General features: G+C 37.6%; 1 protein-coding gene across 5 annotated transcripts in view; it reads left to right on the top strand.

The window, feature by feature from the left end:
- Positions 1–26,376, top strand: part of MTA3 (metastasis associated 1 family member 3) — a 166,281-nt gene that overhangs the window by 112,277 nt on the left and 27,628 nt on the right. For 3 of the 5 annotated variants that reach the window (XR_009506601.1, XM_059943496.1, XM_059943492.1), the window contains exons 10-16: positions 1,784–1,858; positions 3,756–3,814; positions 9,461–9,585; positions 12,713–12,864; positions 13,728–13,950; positions 21,394–21,480; positions 24,450–24,596. Coding sequence is in view for 4 of the 5 variants with exons in the window: in XM_059943496.1 (XP_059799479.1) it covers positions 1,784–1,858; positions 3,756–3,814; positions 9,461–9,585; positions 12,713–12,864; positions 13,728–13,950; positions 21,394–21,480; positions 24,450–24,596 (868 nt within the window). In the remaining variant the exon portion in view is untranslated. Of the gene's footprint in view, positions 1–1,783; positions 1,859–3,755; positions 3,815–9,460; positions 9,586–12,712; positions 12,865–13,727; positions 14,076–21,393; positions 21,481–24,449; positions 24,597–26,376 lie in introns of those variants that run through there. The other 2 variants (XM_059943494.1, XM_059943493.1) reach the window with 2 other exon arrangements.

Raw genomic sequence — 26,376 nt, 5'->3', positions numbered from 1 at the left:
GGGGCTCAAATATCCTCACAGCCAGGCCCACCCTCAGATGTCTGTCCCACAAACCTCTTTTATAAGCCTCATTGTTACCAGTCCTCTAATCTCATTCCTTTCAAGTCCCTGATCACTGTGACAAGTAAATAACCATTGTCCACGGATGGGTATGGATTAGTACCTCTGGCCATCTCTCTTGCAACGCAAAGTAGAAAACCAGATGTCCACTCTAATGTTCTGCCCTCCAAAAGGATCTCCCTTCTTCACTGGGCTTCACAGTCACTCCTGCCTGGGGCTGAAATGCTGCAGCAGTATAATTCCAGTCGGTGCCAATGCATCATGCGGAGCCATCTGCCACATTCGGATTTTTTTCCTCTTCAGTTGACGTGTTGGAACTCCCATGAAGGCTGAGTGAGGGTTGAGGGAGAAATGATACTACATCAGGAGTAGATGCACTGAGATGTGACCTACACTACTCCTTGATGAGTGTGCTGGTGCTGAGGACAGCTGATTAGGACTTTATGGCTTAGATAAAATCTGGCTCGTGAGGAAGCTCAGGTTACAGGGTCACTTGGTTTTCTTTTCTCAGGCTTCCAGGTAAATTGCATGCCCGGGCCTCTTTCCCAGAAGAAGAATAATTAGGGGATAAGAGGTTTTGGCTTGCTTAAAACCCTGGGAGACTATGCCTCAGCTGTCCTGTGAGGTGTTGCTGTAGTTGGCTCCTTAACACCATCCCTCAGACACTTTCAGCTCCATTAGATTGCTTGTTAAATTGGAGAAAATTATATTTGCTTTAACTGCAATCCAAATGCCAGCTGTGCCAATCTGTTCCTGTAAGTGAGACCACATTTGTTGAAGTTGCCACCCAGTTAAGTTTTAAAATAACGTCCTTTTTCTAAACTCCATTTATTTTTCTCTTCAGACCAAACAGGTGAGTTAAATGTGGAGATGATAGGAATTGCATGGATGTTGTACATGTGGTCCATAAACAGACCCCTAGCTGCACTGGGGTCTGGGAAGAACTATTTTAACTCTAACCCCAGCGGTGCATTAGGGCAAGCTGGGAGTCAGAGGGTGCTGAGTCATGTATCAGTAAAATCTGCCACAACAGCTAAAAATCGAATGTGATCAGTCATTTTGTTTGATCTGCCCTGATTTACATATCTTGGAAGACTAACAGATCTCCCTTTACAGAGGGACATATTAAATATATTCTTTCATTGTGGGTCTCATAAGTAAAGGCTCATTTGGCCATTTTTGAATAATTGTATAAAATAGCAGACAAGCTTCCTATTTTTCTAATATGTACCGCACTTGGCTATGTTCTTTTTCAGAGATTTAGGTTTTCATTTTATTTACAACAAAATAGATCAGAATAGAGCAGTTTTGGAAAGGATGAGAAATATTATACCAGAGACCAATGACCCCCAGTTATAGGTGGCATCTTTGGAAGTTGAAGAACTCAGTCCAGATTCTTTAAAATATCATTTCTAAAAATTGTACTTCCACCCCACCTATAGCCCGAGAAAAACTGAGTAAGTCATGAAATATTTTCAGTCGTAAGGTTTATAATTTTTAACAAAATGGGAGCTGAGAAATGGAATGTGTTGTATCAGCATCTCTGGCTGAATAGAACTTGTTTGGGGACCCTTTTGCTCAGAATTAATTTCAGTTTTTCAAACATTTCTTCTAGAATGCATCTTCCGTTGGATTATTACCTCCTTATTTTTAAGAAGTGGTTTTAAAGGAAAAGAGTTTCTACGGTAGCTTGTTTTCATTATCATGTTAAATATTTTTTCAGCTCCCTTGGAAATCATTGACTAGCATCATTGAATATTATTACATGTGGAAAACTACTGACAGATATGTGCAGCAGGTAATTTTTTCATATTGCTACCAATACAATTGCATTAAAACGAACTTTCTATTTATACATTAATATTTCTTAGCAATATGCTTAGTTTTAAATTTGTTTTGTTTGCTTTATCTTTTCTAGACCATTTTAAAGTACGTGATTTCATATCTTTAACATATTATTTTAAGATTTTAGTCTCGATATTTTCTTTACTTCAGATTCCATTATGATAAATATTTTGGACAGACAGCAGGGAACGATACCAATAGAGAGGTATTATTTTCCTTGTAGGTGCCTGGTGCTTCATCTCTTTGTGAATATAGGTGACAGGAATGACTTAAAATGTGTAAAAGATCTTCTGAACCCTCCTAGACATTTTTGTGGTTATACCCCCTAAGTCTTTGACCTTAACTGTAGTAGTTAGTCTTTACTAGTTTGATACTTCGTACATAAGCACACAACTTTTTTCCCCAAAGTTATCTCTAAAAGCAGGGAATCACTTATTTTGTAAATTCTCCCCAAATGTCCCAAATTGAGGTAATTCTCTCAGTTACCTATTTTGAGTAATACTACTTTTGGGGGAAAGGTACATTTTCCTCAAGTGACCTCAGTCAGTATATTATATTCTTCTAGTTAACGTGTCAGAACTGGTAAGGAAAGGGGCAGGTATATTTAACACAGACATTATTTGTCCTAAGTATATGATCACCCAATGGCAAGTGTTAGATGCTATAAAAATTTAATTTAAAGATCACTTTAAAAATTACCATAGTGAGTTGTTGAGGTTGTGAATAGTGAATATATACCCATGGCTTGTTGAAAAATTCCCAGAATCACATCATATATAATTCAGAAAGTGCTCATTTCAAACTAGCATCCAAATCCAGGCAAGATGGTTCTTTAGGACATTAGTCTGCCATCTTCTCGCCTGTTGGCTTTCCTAATAAAGTTGCTCTCCCGCCCCCCCCCCCCCACCGCCCCTGCCACCGCCCCCCCAAATACTTACTTCAAACAACTTAGGTATCGTGAAGACCATGTGCTCTGGAAAACCTGTGTTATTCAAAGTGAAAAGAGTCCCTAAAGATAGATGGTGGCGATGATGGCATCAAGGATGGTTGAAAGTGTTTGGATAAAATTATTTCCAAAAATTTGAACTCCTTCTTTAAAAGTTTTAAGTTGTCTCCTTAAATGTTTTTGTTTCCTTCTCATTGAGCAAATGGAGGGTTGTCTTATATTCTGATTTGTCTTCATTTTGAGTATCTACCATACATTATTTTCCTTCCCTATTGGCATTTATTATTGTGTTGATCACTCTCTGGATGTGATTATATAATCTTTTCCCCGTTCCTTTCCCTGCATTTGGCTCCTAATCCGTTCCTAAAAATCTGACATGAGTTCAGCCAAGCTTTAAAGCTTACTGCATGTCTCCCAACATTCGAGGGTACATGCTTATTTAATTGGACTTAGATTAGTTACTGTCTCCTTCTCTTTCATGGACTTTGGAAACTAATCGTCTCTGAATAATTTTCTAAAAGCAAAGGTTATGTATGGTTTTTTTCCCTCTGAGAAAGGCAAAAAAGAAATAAAATAGAAACTAAATGTGAAAAAGTAAAAATAGTTACTTACAAGTCCTGTTTATCTACTCATGGAGGAATAGGAAATGGAGTGTTCATTGCTTTATTTTTAAAATTTGTGTCTAAAATGTTTTTAATACTTGTAGTTCTGTACCTCAGAATCTAGTGATTTTTTCCTTACAAATCACTGCAGTTGACATGCATGAAAGAAAAGCTCATCTTAAAAAGGCAATTTTTGAATTATACTTTAATGTTTTATTTTCTTGTGAATTTTTTAAGGCAGATGAAGTGGTAATAATTATTCGACATCGTGTGTAAAATATTTTATCTATCTTTTGAATTAGAAACGTCTAAAAGCAGCAGAAGCTGAGAGTAAGCTGAAACAAGTGTATATCCCAACTTAGTAAGTAATGGAAATCTTTTAAAATATTTGCCATGGTATTAATTCTCTTCAAAACGAAATATGTACATTTTGGTCAGTTTCAGCCAAATTTGAATTTCTTTATGTATCTTATTTTCTTCCACTACAAAGCACTGTTTGTTCGCTTTCCATTATGGTGCCACTTAAATGACCTTTTTTAGAAAGAAAAATGGCTGGTGGGGGAAACCCCAAGTCAGCTAACAAAAGGACCAGAGGAAACATGCCATCAAAGCTTCAGGGAGGATTTCCCTGGTGGTCCAGTGGTTAAGACTCCACGCTTCCACTGCACGGGGGTGCATGTTCGATCCCTAGTCAGGAATTAAGGATCCCACATGCCACGCAGCGTGGCAAAAAATAAAAATAAAAATAAAAATAAATAAATAAATAAAAAGCTTCAGGGAAAGTGTTAGAAAACTAACCTATGAAAATATTATTTGAAGCAAATGTGTTTCAGAAAGTTAGCAACTTTTGAAACTTCTGTATTGTATTGTTTAATGTATTTTGTTTGGGTAATGTGCATTGCCCTTTTGAGGTATGTTGTTTATTTGCTTGAGGATTTTACATTGTTTGCTTGGGGAAAGGGTTAGGGGATGTAATTAGAACCAAACTTTGTAAATATTGGATAAATAATGAATAGGTTTCAGTTGTTTCAGATGCCTAGCATTCTATCATTATTGTCCTTTTGGTTTAGAAATCATTGTCATATCAAAGTGAATGCCAATTTTCTTTTCATTTGCTACATTTTAAATGAATTATCTTTTTTTGAGGTCATGAGTTTGACAGTTCATTGGTTCAGGAAAATTTATTGAGCACCATGTATATAGTGCTATCCTAGGTTCTTTAGGGATTAAAATGAAATTTACTACAGCGTTCTGTGTACTGATTCAAGCTTTTTCACTCTTTGAGCTCAGTACAGTTGTTTTATACCTAGCCTTTTGTTCACTGAATTTTGATATATTAATACATATTTTTATATACAGGAGGCCTCATAGACACTGAATTGTTACATTTCTTATTAATCTTTTATCTCAAGATAGATAACATGTAATTTACAGGGTCCATAATTTTTATTCAGAGCTGTAATGTCCTTCCTGCAGAGTGGTTTCTAATATTTTAGAAAATTACATGTTTTATTTGACTCATCTATAAAAGAACAACTCCCCAAAGAAAACACTGCTGTGATTCATGTGTCTTAGATTTTCAAAAACAGGCATACCAGCTTTCTTATACTTTGCAGTGCTGTCACATCAAAGGAAAAGTACATTTAGCCAGTTTTCAGCAAATAACCCAGATAATTGTTGCTATTCTGTTTTGCATTGACTTTGGAGTCTTGATCTAAGCCTTGATCTAAGTCAAAGACTAAGTCAAAGACCAGTATGTGGGCCAAATCTGACCTGCCACCGATTTTTGTAAATAAAGTGTTATGGAATACAGCCATGTTCATTCATTTATGTATTGTCTCTGTCTGCTTTTGTGCTACAATGGCAGTGCTCAATGGTTGCAACAGAAATAATACCCACGAAGCTTAAAACATTTACTCTGCCAACCCCTGATCCAAGTGAATGATTTTTGAAGATCTAGACAGAGTTTCTAATCATACTTTTTAAAAACGTTACATAAATCATGTATATAAATAGAATATATGAATTCTATTTATTATGATTTTATTATTCATAATAAATTCTGTTATGAATCTGTACTGTTGAGTTGGATAAGAATCTGAGTTCTTTGAAGAATTTCCCAATTAACTCTGAAATATTATTTTAAAACAAATAATAGATTAAGTTTTTTGGGGGAGGGTATGCCGCACTACATGGCTTGTGGGATCTTAGTTCCCTGACCAGGGATCAAATCCAGGCCCATGGCAGTGAAAGCACCAAGTCCTAACCACTGGACCACCAGCGAATCCCCAAGAATTATTTTATACTGTCATTCTTTTGAGACTGGCAGTCTCCTATATATGCAAAGCACTCTGTTCAGTACTAGACATAGATCAGTTAAGAAGACACGTTGTCTTCTGGAGCCTACATTCTGTTGTGGGGGAGACAGATGCCAAACAGCTAGTCACCCAGTGTGTTGAGTACTCTGATGAAGAGATGGTGTGACAGTTTGTTCTGGGGACCACACTCAGTTGATGCTGTCAGGAAAGATTCCTTGTGGAGGTGAGTTTGAGTGAACTGTAGAGGAGGGCTCAGTCAGGTGATGGAGGCTTTCCAGGCCAATGGGATTGTGAGATGGGAAGGGGCAGAACAGAGTTAAGGAGGTGAGAGAAAGGCAGTGTGGCTGGTATGAAGAGAGTGGTGAGCCGTGGGAGGCCAATATGGTAGGCAAGGGCCAGGAGTTAGCCATCTGATAAACAGTGGAATTGGATTGTAAACAAGTAAGTGTCATGATTAAATTTCTACGTACTTTAAGATTACTGGCTACATTTTGGAAAATGGTATGGGGAAACAGGGGAGTGGATGTAAGAACACCAATTATGAAGTTCTTGGAGAAGAAAGATGATAGTAGCTTGACCTAGAGCTGTGGCCTAGAAATGGTATGCTACTTAGAGGTGATTGACTTGTATGGAGAGATAGAGGGGAGATGTCAAGCTGAGTCCCAGGTTTCTGGCCAGCTCAATTAACTAGGTGGATTGCTGTGCTGTTCACCATGATGAGAAACTGCGGCAGAGAGCCAGGTTGGGTCATTTTGAGTTTGTTTTCTCCAAAAAGAGGTGTTGAATATGCTGTCAGATATATTGGTCTTAAACTCAGGAGAAAGTTCTGGGCTAGAGGTCCATATTTGAACTTCATCAGCATATAATATTGTGCTTGAAACTATGGATGAGATTTCTTAGAGTAATAAGAAAAAAGAGCCTTGGACCAAACTTGAGGAAATCTGTTCAATATATCAGATAGAGTATGATAGCTGAAAAAGGGTAGCCAGATGAGTGCATTATCACACAACCTGAGAGAGGAGTGTCTTTCAAGGAGGGAAAGAGGTTAACGGTGTCAAATGCTAATGAAAAACAGCCAGGGAATTTAGCAACATGGAGGTCGATGGTAATCTTTAATAGAGTGCTAAGGGCTGCAGACAGTGAAGATTAGCATCTCTCAGGAAAACTGGCTGGAAAAGGCAGTCGAGAGAGTTCTTGGCATTGAGGGGTGAGTTTGGATAGAGTAATGGGGGAGTTTTTTAAATATGGAGAAATGGAGAAATATGTTTCCATGGTAATGAGGAGGGTCCAGGAAAGAGAATCAAGTGTACAAAGTTCTCAAGAGGGCAGGAGGACTGCAATCTGGAGCATAGATGAGGGGAGGAAAGGTTTGGGCATTAGATAAAGGAAGGGCAGTTTCATATAATGCAGCTTTAAAAACTTTAAAAAAAAAGTTTGTCTTTATTCAAATGGTCACATTGACATTAACCATTTGTCCCCTGAGAAGTAACCTGTAGGTACTTGGTTTTGCAAAACATGTTTTAAGTGGTTCACCTGTCTATATTCCATCTTTGCACACTCATTTTCCTTTTGTGATTATTAGAATTAAGGTCAGTGGTTTATTCAGTCAAATAACATTCTAGATTCAGTTGAACAACTGAAGTTGTGTTTACTCTCATTCTTTTTTCAGGCCGCTCAACTGTAAATTTGTATTAGCTTTCTTAACACATATATTTTGCCCTTTGTTAAATGTCAGAAATGTTTATATTTGGAGAAAGCCTTCTGACATTATCAGCCATTTGACTTCAAGGGGCTATCACTTCTTTCTGTGTATAGTAGATTTTAAAAATCAAATATTTTTACATACCCTTGGAAATCTTAGTCATTCTGAATCACCACTTTTAACTTTGTACTTTTCCAACTGAAAACTGTAAGAGGAGAAATACGTTCTGTCTGGTTTAAAATGTGTCTTTAAAACCAATTTGTCTTCAAAATACATTGCTGGCACAGATTTGAAGTGTAAATAATAGCCCTGTTTATAGAATAGGGCCCTCAGTGCACACAGAGGTTAAATGATTTCTTCTGGGGTGGCGATGGGGCGTCAGCTAAGAATTACAGTAACAATGCCAGGAAGAAATCTTATTTTTTTAAAAAATCTGTTTATTTTTATTATTTTTGGCTGTGTTGGGTCTTTGTTGCTGCTCGCGGGCTTTCTCTAGTTGCGGCGAGTGGGGGCTAATCTTCGTTGTGCTGCGCGGGCTTCTCATTGCAGTGGCTTCTCTTGTTGCAAAGCATGGGCTCTAGGCGTGCGGGCTTCAGTAGTTGTGGCATGCGGGCTTCAGTAGTTGTGGCACGCGGGCTCGGTAGTTGTGGCTCGTGAGCTCTAGAGCGCAGGCTCAGTAGTTGTGGCGCACGGGCTTAGTTGCTCCGTGGCATGTGGAATCTTCCCGCACCAGGGATCAAACCCATGTCCCCTGCATTGGCAGGTGGATTCTTAACCACTGCACCACCAGGGAAGCCCAGAAAGAAATCTTAATTTGTCGTCAGGCCAAGTTTACATATTAGGCTTTCACTGGTAAATGTAAGTGTGGGAATGAGAAACAGCAAAAAGGAAACTCATGAGCCTACTCTGTGCTGAAACTCCAGGTGTCTTAATAGTTGTGAACTCTCATTACTTCACAAGCCACAGGAAGCTAGAGTATGGTCTGCATTTAGTCATTCAGCATTCATTACTAACAAATAATTTGCTAATTTACTTTGCTTATTTTTTGCCCAGCAAATAGACATGAAAACTCCTCTAGAATGCAAGCTACTTGATGTCGGCACTTTTGTTTACTGGGCACTGAATAAATATATGTTAAATGAATTACGAGTGTATTGAGGACATACTATGTACACCTGTACAGTATTCTTAGGCATGGCTGATAAGCAGGGGAGTTAGGCTACCCCAGATGGGAAAAAGTGAGCCATGTTTGCTCAGTAAATACCAAGACAGTCTGGGTTACATGTTTGTAAGGAATTATGGCCTCTGGAAATCTGATAGATATAACTTTTTCCTCTTAAAAAGAAATGCCTCAAATACATTTATTGGTTCTTCTAATTTCAAGTGCTACTTAATCTTCGTCATAAAAATTAAAACATAATAGAAATCACGAGTGGTCACAATCTCCTGAAATGCTAACTTTTACCTCTCGAGATATGCCTTGCTGATATCCACAGTGTCTCTGTTGGGCATGTGGCTTTCGTGTAGTTCCCTTGAGAGCCAATGTGTGGAGTCAGCAGCTGTCACACCAGCAGCAGGAATGGGACAGTGGTTTTCTCTAAACACAACACACTACCCTTGGCTTAATTATTTAATCCAAAAATTATATTCTCAGGAGAATTTATGATAGGGGATAAAGTTTAATAAGTTGTATCTTTCAAATTTATCAGAGGGTGTCCTAAGGAAATTGTATTTGGGTGGAGAAGAGATACGGTGTATTTATTTTGTGAGTGTCAGGCTTAAGAGATTGGTTTTTACATAACGTTGGTTTGTAAAGATAAATGGTTTGGGTTCATTTTAACACCTTATTTTTACCAGTTTATTTCTTCTTACCAAACATTCAAATGTTTATTTACGTGTAGTTAAAATAAATCAATAATGAAATGTAGAGCCTTTTACCTTGTTATGCAAGTCATTTTTATCACTTTACTTTATATTTCATTGAAAGCAGCAAACCAAATCCCAACCAAATATCCACCAGCAATGGCAAACCTGGTGCTGTGAATGGAGCCGTGGGAACTGCATTCCAGCCGCAGAACCCTCTCCTAGGGCGAGCCTGTGAGAGCTGCTATGGTAAGTTTTCTCCAGTAGGGCTTCCCCCGCTCCTTTGATGCCTGTTGTAGGTGAAGGGCAGGGAATTGTGGGTGAAGGGCAGGGAATTGTGCTGGCACTGCCGGGCAGGAGGTGCGAGAGGTCAGCACTGCGCAGAGGGCAGAATAACGTAGCCTCAGAGTGAACAGATGCCCATCCTTACCTTCCACCTGGACACTGAGTTTAGGTATTGGGTTTCCTTTGATTTGCTTCTGTGGTGTCCTGGGTTTGTCGAGCAGTGTGTGCTAAGCTGTATTCAGAGCTGTTACTAGCTTTGTGCAAACCATGGTCCCACGAAATATACCAAACCCCCTTTTGGTGTTTCTCAGTATGTTTTGACAAATTAAAGGCTCCAAATAATTCTGTAGGAAAGACCTGCGTGTGGATAAACTGCTATTTATAATCCTCAGACGAGGTTCCCTTAGAGCACTGGCTTGGGAGATGCTGTTTTATGATACTTTTAGCCTCAGGGCCCCAGTCTATTTATCAGTATTTATCCATGTAAAAAAACTACCCAGTGCCGGCAGTATTATATTTGCCCTGGATGTTAAATTGGGTTGGTGAGATGAACTGCTAGGTAGTCGACAATTTTTTTTTGGCTGCGCCTCGAGGCATGTGGGGTTCCCCAAACAGGGATTGAACCCATGCCCCCTGCAGTGGAAATGCTGAGTCTTAACCACTGGACCGCCAGGGAAGTCCCAGATACATTTTTTATATTTATTTAAAACCTCAAAATGACAGTATAATCTCTTAAATGGGACATTGGTGACACGGTCATCTATGTTTCCTTCCAATCAAAGTGGCCCGGGGTGGAAGAGGGAAGGACACTCGTATTTATTAAAAGTCTACTTGGTGCCCAGTTTTTGTCTCTCAGCAGCTCTTGTGGGTGGGGGGCGGGTAGCCTGCTGCCCTAAGGACATAGGGATGAGGGGCGTTTTTGACTCTGCTCCATACTCCACACCAGGCTACAGCATTGGAAAAGGCTTTTAAAGCCAAATCATATAATTATCTTTCCTGCAACCAAGGAAGGTGTGAGCCAGGGAGATTGCTATCTTCATAGAAATAGCACATGTCTAACCATTTTCTGCACTATGGGAGAACAAAGGGAAACACTCTGTGGAAAATTAGATTTTTTAAATAAATAAATAAATAAATATTTATTTATTTATTTATTTATTGCTGCGTTGGGTCTTCGCTGCTGTGTGCGGGCTTTCTCTAGTTGCAGCGAGTGGGGGCTACTCTTTGTTGCGATGTGCAGGCTTCTCATTGCGGTGGATGGGAGCAGAGCAAGGGCTCTAGGCACGTGGGCTTCAGTAGTTGTGGCATGCGGGCTCAGCAGTTGTGCCTCTCGGGCTCTAGAGCGCCGGCTCAGTAGTTGTGGCGCATGGGGCTTAGTTGCTCTGCGGCATGTGGGATCTTCCCAGACCAGGGCTCGAACCCGTGTCCCCTGCATTGGCAGGCAGATTCTTAACCACTGTGCCACCACGGAAGCCCGAAAAGTAGATTCTTTTGGTCAGAATTTTACATGGATTGCATAACTGTTTTTGAGTTGGCAATTAGATTTTGAACTTCATTTATATTTAAATGAAAATAAGAAGAATCCTGCAGACAAGTGGTAGTGGCTTAATGTGTCTTATTTTTGCCTTATAAACCCCTTTCATGTTATATGTAGTCTCACATATCCCTTTAAATAATTATTTCACCATTTTTATGTGTGTGTGACAAATAAGCAATTTTAATTTTATAGTATTTTAGGTCCATGTATTAAATATCTATTATAAAGTGTATCTTACTATAATATACATATAAGATTTATCTTTATAGAAAGATAGAATTTGGTGTTTTCTATTTGTCACTTCAATTGAATTTGAGTTAATTGTATAAAGACAAAGGCATTTGTTGACATACTAAAATGACATGTCATGATTAATTTGGGTGAAAATGTATATTTAAATATGAGTGAAATTTTATATTCAGAATCCAAAATAGGCCCATGCCTAATATTTAGAATTCTTAAAATTTGTGTTTTTTAAAAAAAATCAACTTATTTTACTATTGTTTTTAAATTACAAGAGGAAAGGTTTTTAGGCTGCTATTTGCAAGGAGTCCTCCCAAAATAATACATGATGGGTTCACAGTATCATTTTCAACAAACTAAGAGATAGTTTGACTATAATGATCACTATATCTTCTCTTTTTGACATTGGTTTATGAAGTGTTAGTTGACACTCTGATGTGCTGTTTGAACGTTTTGACCTGATAAAGGTAACTTACAGATCAAGGGAAGGATATTCCTAGGCAAACTTACAGAATCATAATTTTATGTACCTTATTAACTTAGTGTTCATCATCAGTGTTTTCTGTCTTAAACTTCAGATCCATTGTGGGAATACTTTTAAATGTTATATGGCAGTATTTTAAACTTCAGAGCAAAATAGCACAGGTTTGTAGTGTTTAGCTCAGGAATGAATCAATCGAGCTATCAGGTCTTAAGCATGCCGTGATCTTGGCTACACATGCTCACTTGACGGGGACTTACAGTCTGGAAAAGGATTCTGTTTTTAAAGAGAGAAAAAGTAAAATAATTATTTTATCTATTGATTAAAATAAAGGAATGGAAAACAGATACCTGTTTCTGTCAGACTTCTACCTTTATCTGAGGGGTCCCTCTAAGCACTTTAAACCCTGAGGTAGTTTCTGAACCCCAGGTTTGAAAACCTGGATTTAGTTTAATAATACCTTTCTGATAACTTATTTCCAGAAATGTACACAATATTTTTAATATTTAATACTGTACAAAATGTTTTTAATGAACCAACAAAAACTCCTTCAGCAGCACAATGTATAATATAGGGCACTTCACCTAATGGCCCCTCTTAGTAAGGGCCACAGGCACTTGATATCTGTAGAAATAAATGGTTTAATGAATTCTCACTTGAAAAATACATACATGTATTAGACTTTCCTGTTTGTCGGGTAAACTGGAAGAAGAAAAATAACATTGTAAACTAAAGATTTGGAATATTTTTGAAATATTTGACCATATGTGTATTGATATTACAAGTTATGTCGCATTCTTTGTTTTTTCTTATTTTTCCTCCGTCTTTAGCTACACAGTCTCATCAGTGGTATTCTTGGGGCCCACCTAATATGCAGTGTAGGTTATGTGCAACTTGTTGGCTCTATTGGAAAAAATACGGAGGCCTGAAAATGCCCACCCAGTCGGAAGAGGAGAAGTTACCTCCCAGCCCAGCTACAGAGGTACACAAGCAATAGTCTTTTTAGTGTTGAGAAATGTAGTGTTTTTCAGCGCCTGGATCATTCTTGGAAACAGAAGTACAATATAGGATAAGTTAAAAACAAACAAAACTATTATAGCTAAACGTAGTACTGAAACGTTGAGGGTGGGTATGGAGAGAGGGGCAGGGACAAATCCAATTTTTTCAGGTATTCAAAATATCGGTCTTGAGAGATTACTCAGAAGAAGAATAATGTGTGTGGGAGGTGTTAGCATGAGTAGAGAGCTTACAGATTAAATACTGGTTTTAATGGCTTTTTTGGAAACAGTTTGCAACCTTTCAGTACTGTTGAAAATGTGTTTTATTGCATAAGGTAATAAGTACAAACTGAGCATTCTTTCTGTCCCTGGGCTATCATAGGAGAGACAAGAAGGCATGGACTCAATCTTGAGGTGAACAACAGTTAAAATATGATTTTGGTAAAATTCTCATAGATGGCAGATATCAAGCACCTACGTCTACCAGAGGGAGGATGTTCTTTTTGGGAGCTAACAAGATTTAAGGACCCCCTTCAATATTTTTTTTAAAAAAATAGTCTCTCCCCTGGCAATTTTTTACTGTTGTGAATGTGATTTTGGATTGTTAAGGTCAGTTTAGGAGAAGAAAAATATAGGATCACAGACACCCTTACTTCCACCCAGTTTCCTTCTCTACTCCCCACCTCCTACTCCAAAGTACATACTTTTAAATTCTCTCTCCCGTAATAAGTTATCGATTCTTCAGTGAAAGACTTAAAAACTGCGCTTTTCTTTGAACAGGATGCAAGGAGTATTGTATTTTGACAAGTTCTGTTCTTTACATGTTTCTTGGTGTCTGATTTTATAGGACCCTCGAGTTCGAAGTCACATGTCTCGCCAGGCCATGCAGGGCATGCCGGTCCGAAACACTGGGAGCCCAAAGTCTGCAGTGAAGACCCGTCAAGCTTTCTTCCTTCACACTACATATTTCACAAAATTTGCTCGTCAGGTCTGCAAAAATACCCTCCGGCTGCGGCAGGCAGCAAGACGGCCGTTTGTTCCTATTAATTATGCTGCCATTAGGGCAGAATGTAAGATGCTTTTAAATTCTTAACCTTATATGTTGTGCTTCTGACCATTTCCTCTCTTTCCCTCTCTCTCTCTTTTTGTTTTTGTTTTTGTTTTTGTTTGCAATAAACATAAGTTCTTGTGTACAGCCTTTTATTTGGTTTATTTTTTTTTAACATTGTTTTGTCTGCTGCCATTTGTATAATGCCAACCTGAAAACATTGAAACTTCTGCAGTCTTTATGAGAAAGCAGTGCTCAGCAAAAGATTGGTGGGAGGTGATCCTATCCAGTGGGGTTTTGTGATGGAATTACCTGAAAGCCCTTATCGAAGAGGGATTTTTACCTATAAGGTAGAATAAAATTTGCCAATTTACACTAATGAGAAATTGTATGTCTTTGTAAACTTCTCAATTTCCCACAAACCTTTTACAATTATCATACAATATTCTGGAAATTCACAGTGTTTCATAACAAATTAGAAGATTTAGCAAATTATAAATGAATTTTAAAGTTTTTTGGGTGAATTTTCTGAAAAACACATTTAATTTTTGCAAGCTAGTGTCTGAATTTGTGGTTGAGCATTCTTTCTATTTGTCCAATTTGGTTTCCATTTCATAATCATATACATTACTACATAACATTTACATGACTTTATTACTCATTATCAACACATTCAGTCTTGCTTATGTTTTTTTGTTGTTGTTAGAACAAAGGTCATATGTACCGATGAATTGCAGGTTGTTCTGTTATTACCATGTACCCCTAAATGTGTCCATAATTTGTGTGTGAACTCTGATTCTAGTCTTGCTACTTTTAGTTACATTTCCTGTTTAGCATGTTAGAGCCATGCAACTTTTTTTCCCTATGGGATGAGAAAACTAGCTGTCTGGCTTAACAGGTAGGAAATCTTAAAGACATTCAGTAGGTAACTCTATCTGTGAGATAAGAAATTTCTTATTATGAGATGTTCCATTTTGATTTAAAGAGGGTATCTGTAAAAGGAGTGATGATTGAAAAGTGTTTTTTGTTCCTAAAGATAATTTTCAACAGAACAGTTGAAGGGCTTTAAAACTTACAGGTAAAAGCTTTATAAGAAGAAGAAAAGTGCTTTGTAAAGTGAGTAGAAATTGGAAGTAATCTCTGCGTCCCATGGAGGGGAAACTTAGCTACATGAAACTCATGTATATGTGAGAACTTAGGCATGTATATTGAGGTTTTGTGCTAGCATTTCTGAGTTCATGGATTTATGTTATCACTTTCTTACCATTTTAAGGAACTAGAAAATATTTATATCCATGAATAAACGGCTTAGCTGATTTAAAACATACACATTTATATATAATTTCTTAAATATAAAAAATAAAAAACATGAGAAAGAAAGTGAATGAAATTCTTCCATTAAAATTGGCCAGGCTCCAGGATCATCTCTGTTGCTATGAATGGAAAAGAAACTATCAACAACTAAATTGGCTTCTGAGGAAGCTTCTGTTTCTCATTAAGCTTCTGTTAATTTCTCAGTTAATTTGCAAATTGTCTTTACTTTGATGATTCTTCAATGAAGTATGTTTTCGTGTCACCTTATTTTAATTTTTCTCAGTTAAAAGGCCATGCTACTAAAAAAGGGTCGAGATTAAATTACCTGTATTTTATTTCTACAAACATATAGCTATAATAATGATAATAAAAGAACAGACTCCTTTGTTGTGATGAGAGCCAAGGAGCATATTTTATTTTTTATTTAGCTTCATTGGTCAAGTTACACATAGAATCAGATTCTCAGAATAATTTTACCTTGAAATTTAAAACTATAAAGTTTCAGCAGCCACCTACTCAGTCCCAGTCCCCCCACCCAGCAAGCAGCTAATGAACTCTTTTCCTAGCATCTAATTGCTTCTTGCATTATCGTCTCCCTTCTTATATTTGTACCTTGTCACAACCTCTTTAGCAGATTCCTTGATCTTGGCTTGTTAGCAAGATTAGGTGTTAATAACCCAATGTCTGTATGCAACCATGTTTATGGTCCAGGGGGAGGTTAAAGCTGTATTTGTTTTTTTGTTTGTTTTGTTTCGGTTTTTTTTGGTAAGCTTTCCTTGGTTTCTCAAAGGCCGTGGTGACCCTGTCCCTCCCCCAAAAAGTTTAAGAATCACCGTGATGATGAATGACTTTCAGATCAGGTGAAAGTTTGTAATTCTAAAGATATTGATGGATCAAGAGCTCCAATTAATGCATTTAGAATAATTCTTTATAATATTGGAAAAGGAAACTAGTTTTGCCTGTGAACTTGAGACTCTTCCTCTTATAAGAAGTGTAGAAGTTGACCCCTTCCATGACTCCTGGCCTTGGCAGCAACATCACAGCCAGTATCACAGCCAGAGTTGATGGGGTGTCAGACTACAGAAGAGTGAAGAAGTGGGGAGCTGAGGAGATAAATTCTCAGTTACATGGGGGAGAGCATAGTCATAACTTTCAGATCTCGACTTACAAGTTAATCCTTGTTTAGAGGAAGTTTTTTTTTTTTAATTTGTTACAGCAGCGCTCTCTGGCCTTTATTTTCATTAAGAAACTGGTGTTAAGGAATACAGTATAGTACGCAGGGGAATCTTTGTTTGCATATCCATAAAGTATCGCAGGAAAATGTAAGAAGTAATATCTTTGGGAAGGGAAACTGGGAGGCTGAGGGAAAAGGGTGGGAAGGAGACTTACCGCTATTCATCCTTCTAAACTTTTTCAATTTTGAGTCATAGGAATATATTTCCTATTAAAAAGTCATGGGAATATATTTCCTATTAAAAAATTTTTTAAAACTTGAAATAACTATACACTATGACCAACATGTGTTTTATAGATATAGATGTAAAAAATGACTGTTAAAACCAAATCCCAAATACCTGTTTATTTGAATGATATACCTTTATATGTAAATATGTAAGTCCATGCTAAAAATTGCTAACAGTACAGTGCCTGAGCCAGTTCTACCATGTAGATAGTGCTTAATAAAAATGGATTGCTAGACCAAAACCCAAAACGTTGCATAAAGAAAAGTACGATGTCCTTGACAAGATTTGCAGACCAATTGCATGGTTGTAACAGCATCAGGTTTCAGACAGCCTCCCCCTGCTTCCCCTTGACACCCCTCCCCTCATTAAAAACAGCCATAATATAATGATGGTTTTCCTCCTTTGTTACTATCATGAGACTTTACCACTGAGTTACTGGATGACTGACTTGTCAAAGATCTGTAAAATCACCCAACACCTGATGAGCACAGGGCTTCTATTTGAAACTCAAGATCCAGAGACTGAGGTTAAGTAGAAGTAGTATATTAGCAGCATTTCAGAGATGAAGCAAAAGTCCCCAGAGAAATGGATCCAAATGACTTACCTGCCCCCTCTGTAGCTTGCATGGATAATTAAGTAGTTTCTGAGTTGATAACACACGAGACTTGAATGACAGCACTATTCCCCAGTATGAATGTTTTCAAGGGATACCTGGAGCCCTTTTTTTCTGTTTGAAGATGCTAAATCGACTTCAGAAGTATTATCCCAAGGGCCCATATTCAAAGGAAACTTGTTGTATATTTTATGAGTTTTCTAGAGGTTTCTCAGTGAAAGTTACTGTTAATAATTGTATAAAGTTTTGTGAAATTTTAAGTTCTAACATTAGGAGAACAGTTTTGGCTTGTTTATTTTGGTAGTTTATTATTTTAATAAAAATTTGTCTTTGAATGGATACTTAAAATGTTTTTAAAGGTACAAAAGTGGTTACAGATCTTAACGCCATTCCCATTCCTACCTCTTTTAGAGGTAACCATTGTCATCCGTGTCTAAAGTATCCAGAGACATCCTGTGTATCTCTAAGAAACTAAGTAGGTGTATTTTTTGTTTTTCTACAGACGTTAATGCCTACATTGTTCTGCACCTTGCCTTTTTTACTTAACGTATCTTGGAGGCCATTCCATACCAGTACATTGAGAGATACATCCTCTTTTTTTGTGTGTGTGGGGGGGTGATTTTGTTTCTTTTTTTTTTTAAAGTATATGTATTTATTTTTGGCCACGTGGCATGCAGGATCTTAGTTCCCCGACCAGGGATTGAACCTGTGCTCCCTGCATTGGAAGCGCGGAGTCTTAACCACTGGACTGCCAGGGAAGTCCCACCTCCTTTTTTTATCAGCTGCATAATAGTCTATTTTGTACTTGAGCCAGTACTTCTCCTATTTAAAAAAAAATTAGGTTGTTTCCAATCCCTTTCTATTACAAGTAATGTTGCAACAAATATACAGGTATCATTTAAGACTGATGTATGAAATGTGCATGTAGCTTACAGGTTAAATCCCTAAAAGTAAAACATCTGTGTCAAGCAACTTCCATTCTGAATTTTGATAGTTACTGCCCAGTTGCCCTCAGAAAAACTATGATTTACACTCCCACCACATTGTCTAGAGAGTGCCTGTTTCTCTAGAACCTTGCCAGCAGTGTTATCCATCTCTGAAACCCTTAACTAGTTGACAGGTGACATGTAAGTTATATTAGCTTGCATTTCTCATTTTGAATGAGGTAGAAAATTTTGCATATATTTGACAACCATTTGTATTTCCTTTTTTGTCAACTGTTTTTGCCCCTGGCCTGTTTTCTATTAAAAGTCTTACTGACTTGTGGGAACTTTTTATATTTTAAGGAAGTTAGCTCTTGATCTGTAATGCAAATATTTCCCCCATTTTGTCTTTGATTTTGTTGATGATGTATTTGCCAAGCAGATTTTTTTAAGTAGTTGAATTTATCTTTTTAAAAAAATTTTTTAATGGCACATGCGTTTTATGTCTTGTTTAGAAATGCCTTTATAATTCCTATAAGAAAATTCTATGGATGGTTTTACTTTGATAGCAATTTTGAAGGCCCATGTGAGATATTTTTATGAATTTTAATTCAGTATGTACTTTTTGCAAGTTTTCTGTTTTATTTTCCCCTCTAATATTTCCAAAACATTTTAGAAAGATTGCCATGAGTTGCAAAAAAAAGGTAGCTTTTTCCAGGTTTACCTCAGGGAGATACAGCTCATCCTCTAGGAGGCCAGGGAAATACGCCTCGTGCTCAGTCAAGCCATTCGAGTGAGGTGAAAATGCTCTCCCTCTGGCCAGATTTTGATTCCTTCTGGTTTCTTCGGGCATTTCTCAGGTTGCTTTATTTACCTGTGTGCTTTTAATGGGTACTAATTAATTATCTCTTTAAATATAGTTAGGTGAATAATTTGAGAGCAAGGTACCACTGGCCTGGTCTTGAGTACAGACCAGGATTCTTTTTAACCAACTCAAATGTGGACCTGATCATCTATGTTTATTATCATTTCCTCCGGACAGAAACTATATTTTTCTATTTATATTCAGTATAATCACTGAATGGATGCAATTTTTATTGTAAACAGTCATGCAGTAGTCTTAGCATCCACCTTTCATCCTAATTTATTCACAGTTGAGACTGATAGTTCTTGCCACCAACTACTTCCTATAAAACATAATGAAGATTGATGAAGTACGGATCCTTCTAAAAAGCTTTGATCTCCCACTCAAGTGCTCTGTAAATTCTCACTTGGAACATTACATAATTAATCCTACTAATTTAGTGAGAAATTAAAAGCAGATTAATATAAAGTGAAATGTCTATGGGTATTGTGTTGGTGACTCCTTTGATGGGTTTGTTGATTATTGTCAAGGTAACAGTCATGTGGGAGTTCATCACTTGAAGTCACATTGGCAGTTTTCCTTTGGGCCTTATAGAGTGGAATAAAGAGCAAAGTTAATCTTATTACTAGTAATACAGTAATGGTTTTTGTCCAAAACATTGAGCAAATACTAAGATGAGTCACTCAAGCTTTATTTTATTAATAGAAAAGAAATTTCTTCTCTTGTCCTCTTCCTAAGTAGAACTTGAATTTTAGGTGAATTAGTAATATGAGGAAGGAATTATTACTGTTAGCACACAGTGATTTGACAGGTGTTTGATCCTTGCAGGGTTTGGTCTGCTTTTTAATGTTTGTTTAGATTGCTCCTCCAAAATATGTTTATTATATTTCTGACTGTATCTTCACTATTATTCCACAACAGGTGAAAAGCTTCATAGCTTAGTAATTTGTTTTGCTCAAAGGAAATCAGCTGAGTAGGAGGAAAAGAAACTGGATCATTTATAGTTGTCAGTGGTTGCATAGTAATTAGCCAGTGCTTGGGATATATATTCAGATTCCAGGCTGTCTGCAGTTTGTGCTTTGTCTATTTCAATATTTTTAAATGCTGCTTTCCCACCTTTTCCTGTTTAATAGTTATTGGAAAAGAGTTTCCTTGTTGAGAGGGCTAGAGCTAATGAAAAAGTTAATTTTTAATTTTAAATCATTTGAAGTTCCAGATTGAATTATACATTTTAACATTAATAGTGCAGAGAATCCCTGTGGATGTCAAAGAAGATTTCCTGTATGTATGCCTAGAAATGTGGTCTCGGCCACAGAAAATCTGTAGGACATTTTTGTCAAAAATGTGAAGGTGGGAAAAGGCATAAACATAGCAGAATCATATCTGCTAAAGCTACTCTGTTAAGCTTTATGACAGTATCTGCAAATTTAAAACATATTTCAATACACATTGTTTCTGTTGCTTCAGACTCTACAGCTTAACTCTTTGGTATGACAGGCAACCATGTTTCACATCTACTCTTCCATCTAATGACAGCTAATTAAAACGCAGAGAGTGTTTGTGTTGTGTGCTTTATTTTTCTCTGTCTGAACTGTTTTATGGTAGGGTATGAGGAATGTGATGTGACCTCTATGAACTAATATCCATCACAGTATTTTACTGTTCTGACTATTGGGTGAAATACCTGTCTGCATACAGGTAACCTTTTAAATCTCAGCACTAATGACATCATAGTAGTAGGAAATGAAGGATAGAAAACTAGTGATAAAACCAAATGACCCATTTTTACTTTTGGGAAGCTCTAATCTAATGGAATTGAATTTAATCGCGATAGATGAAGACTCCTCCACAGAGACCCACTCTCATCTAGGTCAGGGATGGTCAAGTGTGTTGCCTTTGTCAGCTGTCATTTTTGTCTTCCATGCCAGATTTATCTTCCATTAGGACTGATAACACCTCATACTTCATGGAAGTTTTTCTACTATAATGTAGAAATGCCATGGCTATTTTACAGATGATCTCACACAGAAAGAAAGCATGTGGGTGTAAGATGTGTGTTAGCTACATTCATAAGGGACTTTAAAGTGAGTATTCTCCAGGTAAAATCCCATTCAGTAATTTGAACCAGAACTAAAAACGGTTTTCTTAAGCCCCAAAGGAAATTATGGAGGAATCTGGCGGATTTTTTGCACTGTTTTCCACTTGCACATTTTATTTCTGCGGTGTATGTAGCATAGGCAGAGAAATCAGCCTCATTGGTTGTCTCCGTGTTTCTCTCTCTCCTCAGATGCAGACAGACATGCGGACCTATCTGGAAGTCCACTGAAAAGCAAAAGCACTAGGAAACCTTTGGCATGTATCATTGGGTATTTAGGTGGGTATTTCCTAATAGAAGAAAAACTCGACAATTTCTGTATCTTATAATTGGCTATTCAAAATTGACATACCTAAATTAAATGCAAGCCTTTCAAGTAGCTGCAATTGGATACCTTCATATGTATAGTCAATTTATTTTATTTCAGAAACTTATTTTTATTACCAAAACACACACAAAACAGAGTTATAGATAGGTTTACTTTTTCCAAAAATATCATTGAATAAAAATGTAATGTATATTTATGGATATAAATACAGATTAAGCAAAAAGGAAAATAAGAATCACTAAATTATTAGAGGATGAATATTTTTTTTTAACTGAAGTATAATTGACTTACAATGTTATATTAGTTTCAGGATCACCACATAGTGATGTGCCATTTATACACATTACAGGATGATCACCGTGATAATTCTAATTACCATCTGTCACCATTCTAGGTTATTATAAAATTAAGGATGAATATTCTTATTATTTTTATTTAGATCCTTCCACTATTTCAGACCCACCTCACCCCTTCCCTTAAATAGAGAAAGATTGGTTTATTTACTTTTTTTTTTTTAAAAACAGATAAAACTGGCTTTTAACCCACCTTTAAACAATATTTATAGTTTTAATGTGCCAATTAAGGTTACTTGAAAGGAAAGCATTAGTATTGCTTTCTGGTTTTTATCATGTTATTTAACTTGGAAGTCGCCAAAGATGATGGTTCCATTTACATTTTGAAATATCATAATTAAGAATAGTATAAAATTACTAGGCAATAACCTTTTTTTTGGGAAAGTTTTAAGATAAATAATTTACAAAATAATGACTTCTAAAATGGTTCCTACTATACCTAGAAGCTATAATGGCATGGTTTTATGCTTCTAATATTCTTGCTTTTTCATCTTCTCAGTAAAAGTGAAGTATGTTCTCAGAGTTGCATTGAACCTTATTACTCTGTCAGAAAGATGTATATTTGTGAAGTGTTCAGACTGAAGACATCCAGTCTTTTAAAAATCAAAGTGTAGCCTTAAAGTTGCTATATTATCTGGTCCTCATCAGAGCATCCTAGGAGTCAGAAGTGCATAGCTCCTTCTTTGATGTTACTTTGCCACCTTATTTCCTGTTTTATTCCTCAGGGCCTAAAGAGTTGCTTTGATAGCCCCGCAAAATATCACATGGTTATCACAGGGACGACCTAGCTCATGGTGATCAAATCCTTGAAGTTTGCTATCTGTGTTCCCTTGCAGGGCCTAATCCTAGAAGCCCCTCCCACCTTGCAAGGGCAAGTTTATGATCATAAAAAATAGAATATAATTGCGTATTAGTCAGCATTTCCATAGGTAATTATGTGTTCCTGCTATGGGCAAATTGGTTTCTGTCTCTACCAGATAAGCCCAAAGCAGTGCTGTCCTTACTAACTGAACCACTTCCCTATATAACATATTTCTGAGTATTTACTATGTACAAGACACTTCACTAAGTGATGCGGGGAACACCAAGATGAATACAACCTTGCCCTCAAAAATCTTCAGCTAGCAGGGAAGGCACACAGGTAAGAACAATTGAGCAAAGGATTAGATCCTATAAAAGAATTACAGGTAATAAGCATTGGGCACTTGGAGGAAGGGATAGTTATTTCTGATGGGAGTTAGGGCAACTTATGTGAAGAAAGTAATAGTTGACCTCAAGCTTGAAAAATAGGTAGTATTTGAATAGATAGAAAAAGAATGTTTTTCCCCTTATGAGGCCAAGAGAACTAGATGAACAAAGGCTCTTGAAAATCGGATCAGGGAAGGCAGGTTTTCTGGTCCTGATGGAGCATAGCGTATGGAGGTTGTGATGAAATATGAGGTTGGCAAACCTTCAATACCATGTTGAAAAAAAAATCAGCACCGTATTTTGGTTAGTACCTGATCCATTCCTAAATTTCAGCAAGTGTAGGATTTTGACCAGACCAATACTCCTAACAGCCCTCCCTAAATTTCAGTAAATAAGGCTAATATCCTGGCCCTCACCTGGGAAGACAGGGTGGCTTGTGCATGATTGGCATGTTGAGTGGTGACTCAGAATCAGTGAGCAGGTTTAGCTTTAGAGAAGAGGTTGCCTGGTATTAGTAATAGACTGAGGTCCTTAAATCCAATTTCTATAGTGTTGCAATTTCTGTCCATCTACTGACAACATACTTCACATAAACACACATGTACCACATGCACATTACAGTTTTGTGATATATCCTCCGTCAAAGTTTTTCTTCTGCTGCTTTTTTTTTTTTTTTTTTTTTTTTTTTTGGCCATGCCACACGAGACCTTAGTTCCCTGACCAGGGATCAAACCCACGGCCCAGCAGTGGAAGTGCAGAGTCTTAAATCACTGGACCACCAGCGAAGTCCCATCTTCTGCTACTTCTTAACTCTAGTATTTGGAGTTTGGTGTCAGATTTCATCTATATCAAATTGTTTTTGGCTGGGAGTGATTGACCCTGGTCCTATATCCTAGTTGCAGAGCCAGAGGAATCCTGTTTTTTCAGAAAGCTCTCACACACCAGATGTGCTACATGTTATCTGTGTTCCTGGATTGATGGAGCACAAGGGTAGTTTTCTTTGAGGCTACCTCTCCAGATAGCCTTTGAATATCTAATTCCTTGAAGAGTCAGATGCCTTATTCCCCTCATAAATCTCATGTTTAAGTGACCTTCTGAAGTGGCTTTTTTTTTTTTTTTCTTCTTGTACTCACAACATGAAGCTCAGAGCTTCAGCTAGCAGGGGCAGAACCAGCTCCCTTTTGATAAATAAAGCCATGGTAACAGCACTTGAAGTTGATTCATTATGCAAGTCCTTGGGAAAATAAGCTGGTTCATAAGGAACTGGCTCTTAGCTCATTAAGAAGTACGGATAAGATGTGTGCCTATTAGCCGATGTAAGTGCACACAGATTTTTAATACCATGTTCTGAGTTGAGAAACCTTTCTTCCCCCTGTCAGAGATCCATCCTTCGAAGAAACCTAATGTAATTCGATCTACACCAAGCCTACAAACCCCAACCACCAAGCGGATGCTAACCACCCCGAATCACACGTCTCTGAGCATTTTGGGGAAAAGAAACTACAGTCATCACAATGGCCTGGATGGTATGTAAGCCCAGGAATTCTGGGGGCTGATCCCATAGGCTAGGGCTTCTCTGCCCTTGCCTGCTCCGGAGTGTTGTCTGCCACATCCAGGAATGTGTAACAAACAGGTTCTTCTACGCCCTGATTGAGCGGTGTGGGAAGGGAGATATGAGGGAAGGCTGCCATGGGCCACAGGGAAGACATGTTGCCAAGTGACATTTCTCCATCTCCTCGGAAGGGACCTTTTGGTTCACATTTCCTGTTAGGAGGCTTGTTTGGAAATGAAGTCTGTATTTAGCAGGTTGCCTCTTCTGGGTAATAATGCTCTTGCTGTGATGCACACTCACTGCTCATTTATGTTTTCTTGAGCAGAAGGGATTATTTCGCCTTATGTCTGAGACAGCAGTGCTGTCTGGGGGTTCTTCGGTGTTCTGTGGATCATTTTGAATTTGGCATTTGTCCCTGACTTCTTTCACCTTATAAATTTTCTTAATTGCTCAAGAGTACTACGAGTCATGAAAAGAATTGCATGGGTGATGTCTTAAATACAAAGATAATAATTTGTTTGAAATGGAAAAACTGAGAAATATCACCTCTTATCCAAAGTACTTCTCTTGGGCTTGGCCATGTAGTGGCTCTTCAGGTGGAACTGAATTATCTTCCCATTCAGACTATAAACACAAGTGTAACAAATCATCCAGGCAGTATATATTGTTGATTTCAATATTCAATATTGAATTTCAATATTCAATATTGATTTCAACTCCTGGAGTTTGAAGCTGTCTTGATTGTTTAAATGTTGGCATTTATTTATGAATAAAACTGTCTCCAGGCTTTTCATGCCTTGTGGGACTCTAAATTCCTTCAGTGACAGTAAATTATTTATAATGAAGCCCTAGAGCAAGGATGTGGAATAGACATTCTAGTAATAATTTCCCATGGTTATTTTCCTTCAGTATGACTTTTGATAGTCATGGTGATGTCAAAATGAATAAAAAATTGAGGGTGAAGAGTTTAGTTTGCATTTATAGGATACCAATGTGTTGTAGATTTAATTCACCTCTCTAGGTCTCATTTTTCTTTTCACTTTCATTTATTCAACTAACATTTATTGAGCACCCACCATGTTGCAGGCACTGTGCTTTCAAGAATTTAGCTACACAGTAGTCTTGCAGAAATACTTCCTTGCTAATGAGAACATCAGCCATCCTTGCCTCAACATGCCTGATGTCTAGTCAGAAGAAGTCCAAGGAAGGATTGTGTCAAACTGTGGAGATTGGATTTCTTTCCAGCTTTTCCTTGCCCACAGCGTGGGACCTTTAGGTTCAGGCTTAAATGGAATAAAGAATCTTTCTTTTCCATCTTATCACCTCCCTGGACTGTCTAGGTATATAGTCCTACTGCAGAAAGTAAGTTCTGGTTTATTTGATATTTATATATTCTTTATGGTAAAAAGACTCTCGCTGTGACTGATGTTGGAACAGCAGCTTTCTACTATCTTTCTCCACTCACACCCCATCGTCATGGTCATTCTGGGCCCCAGTCCTACTCCTGCATTGCAGCTCCTTTTGTTCTTTCCTTGTGTCACAGGAACCTGTCTCTTTGGAATTTCTAAAAAATGCCACTATGTAGTGTTTCCTCTCTAGGGCTGTTTGTCCCATTTCCTTCTGAATGAATGCTGTTGCGAGGTCATTGCTTCTCTGCTCTGAACAGGAGGAATGGACAGGGGGCACACAACGAATCCCTGGTGTTATGTTGACTGAGACCTTCAGCCTTGTTGAGGAAAAGACACTTGTCTCAT

Source organism: Balaenoptera ricei, chromosome 13 (genome assembly GCF_028023285.1).
Source record: "Balaenoptera ricei isolate mBalRic1 chromosome 13, mBalRic1.hap2, whole genome shotgun sequence".
Classification (NCBI taxonomy): domain Eukaryota; kingdom Metazoa; phylum Chordata; class Mammalia; order Artiodactyla; family Balaenopteridae; genus Balaenoptera; species Balaenoptera ricei.
This window is presented reverse-complemented; position numbering and strand designations above follow the sequence as displayed.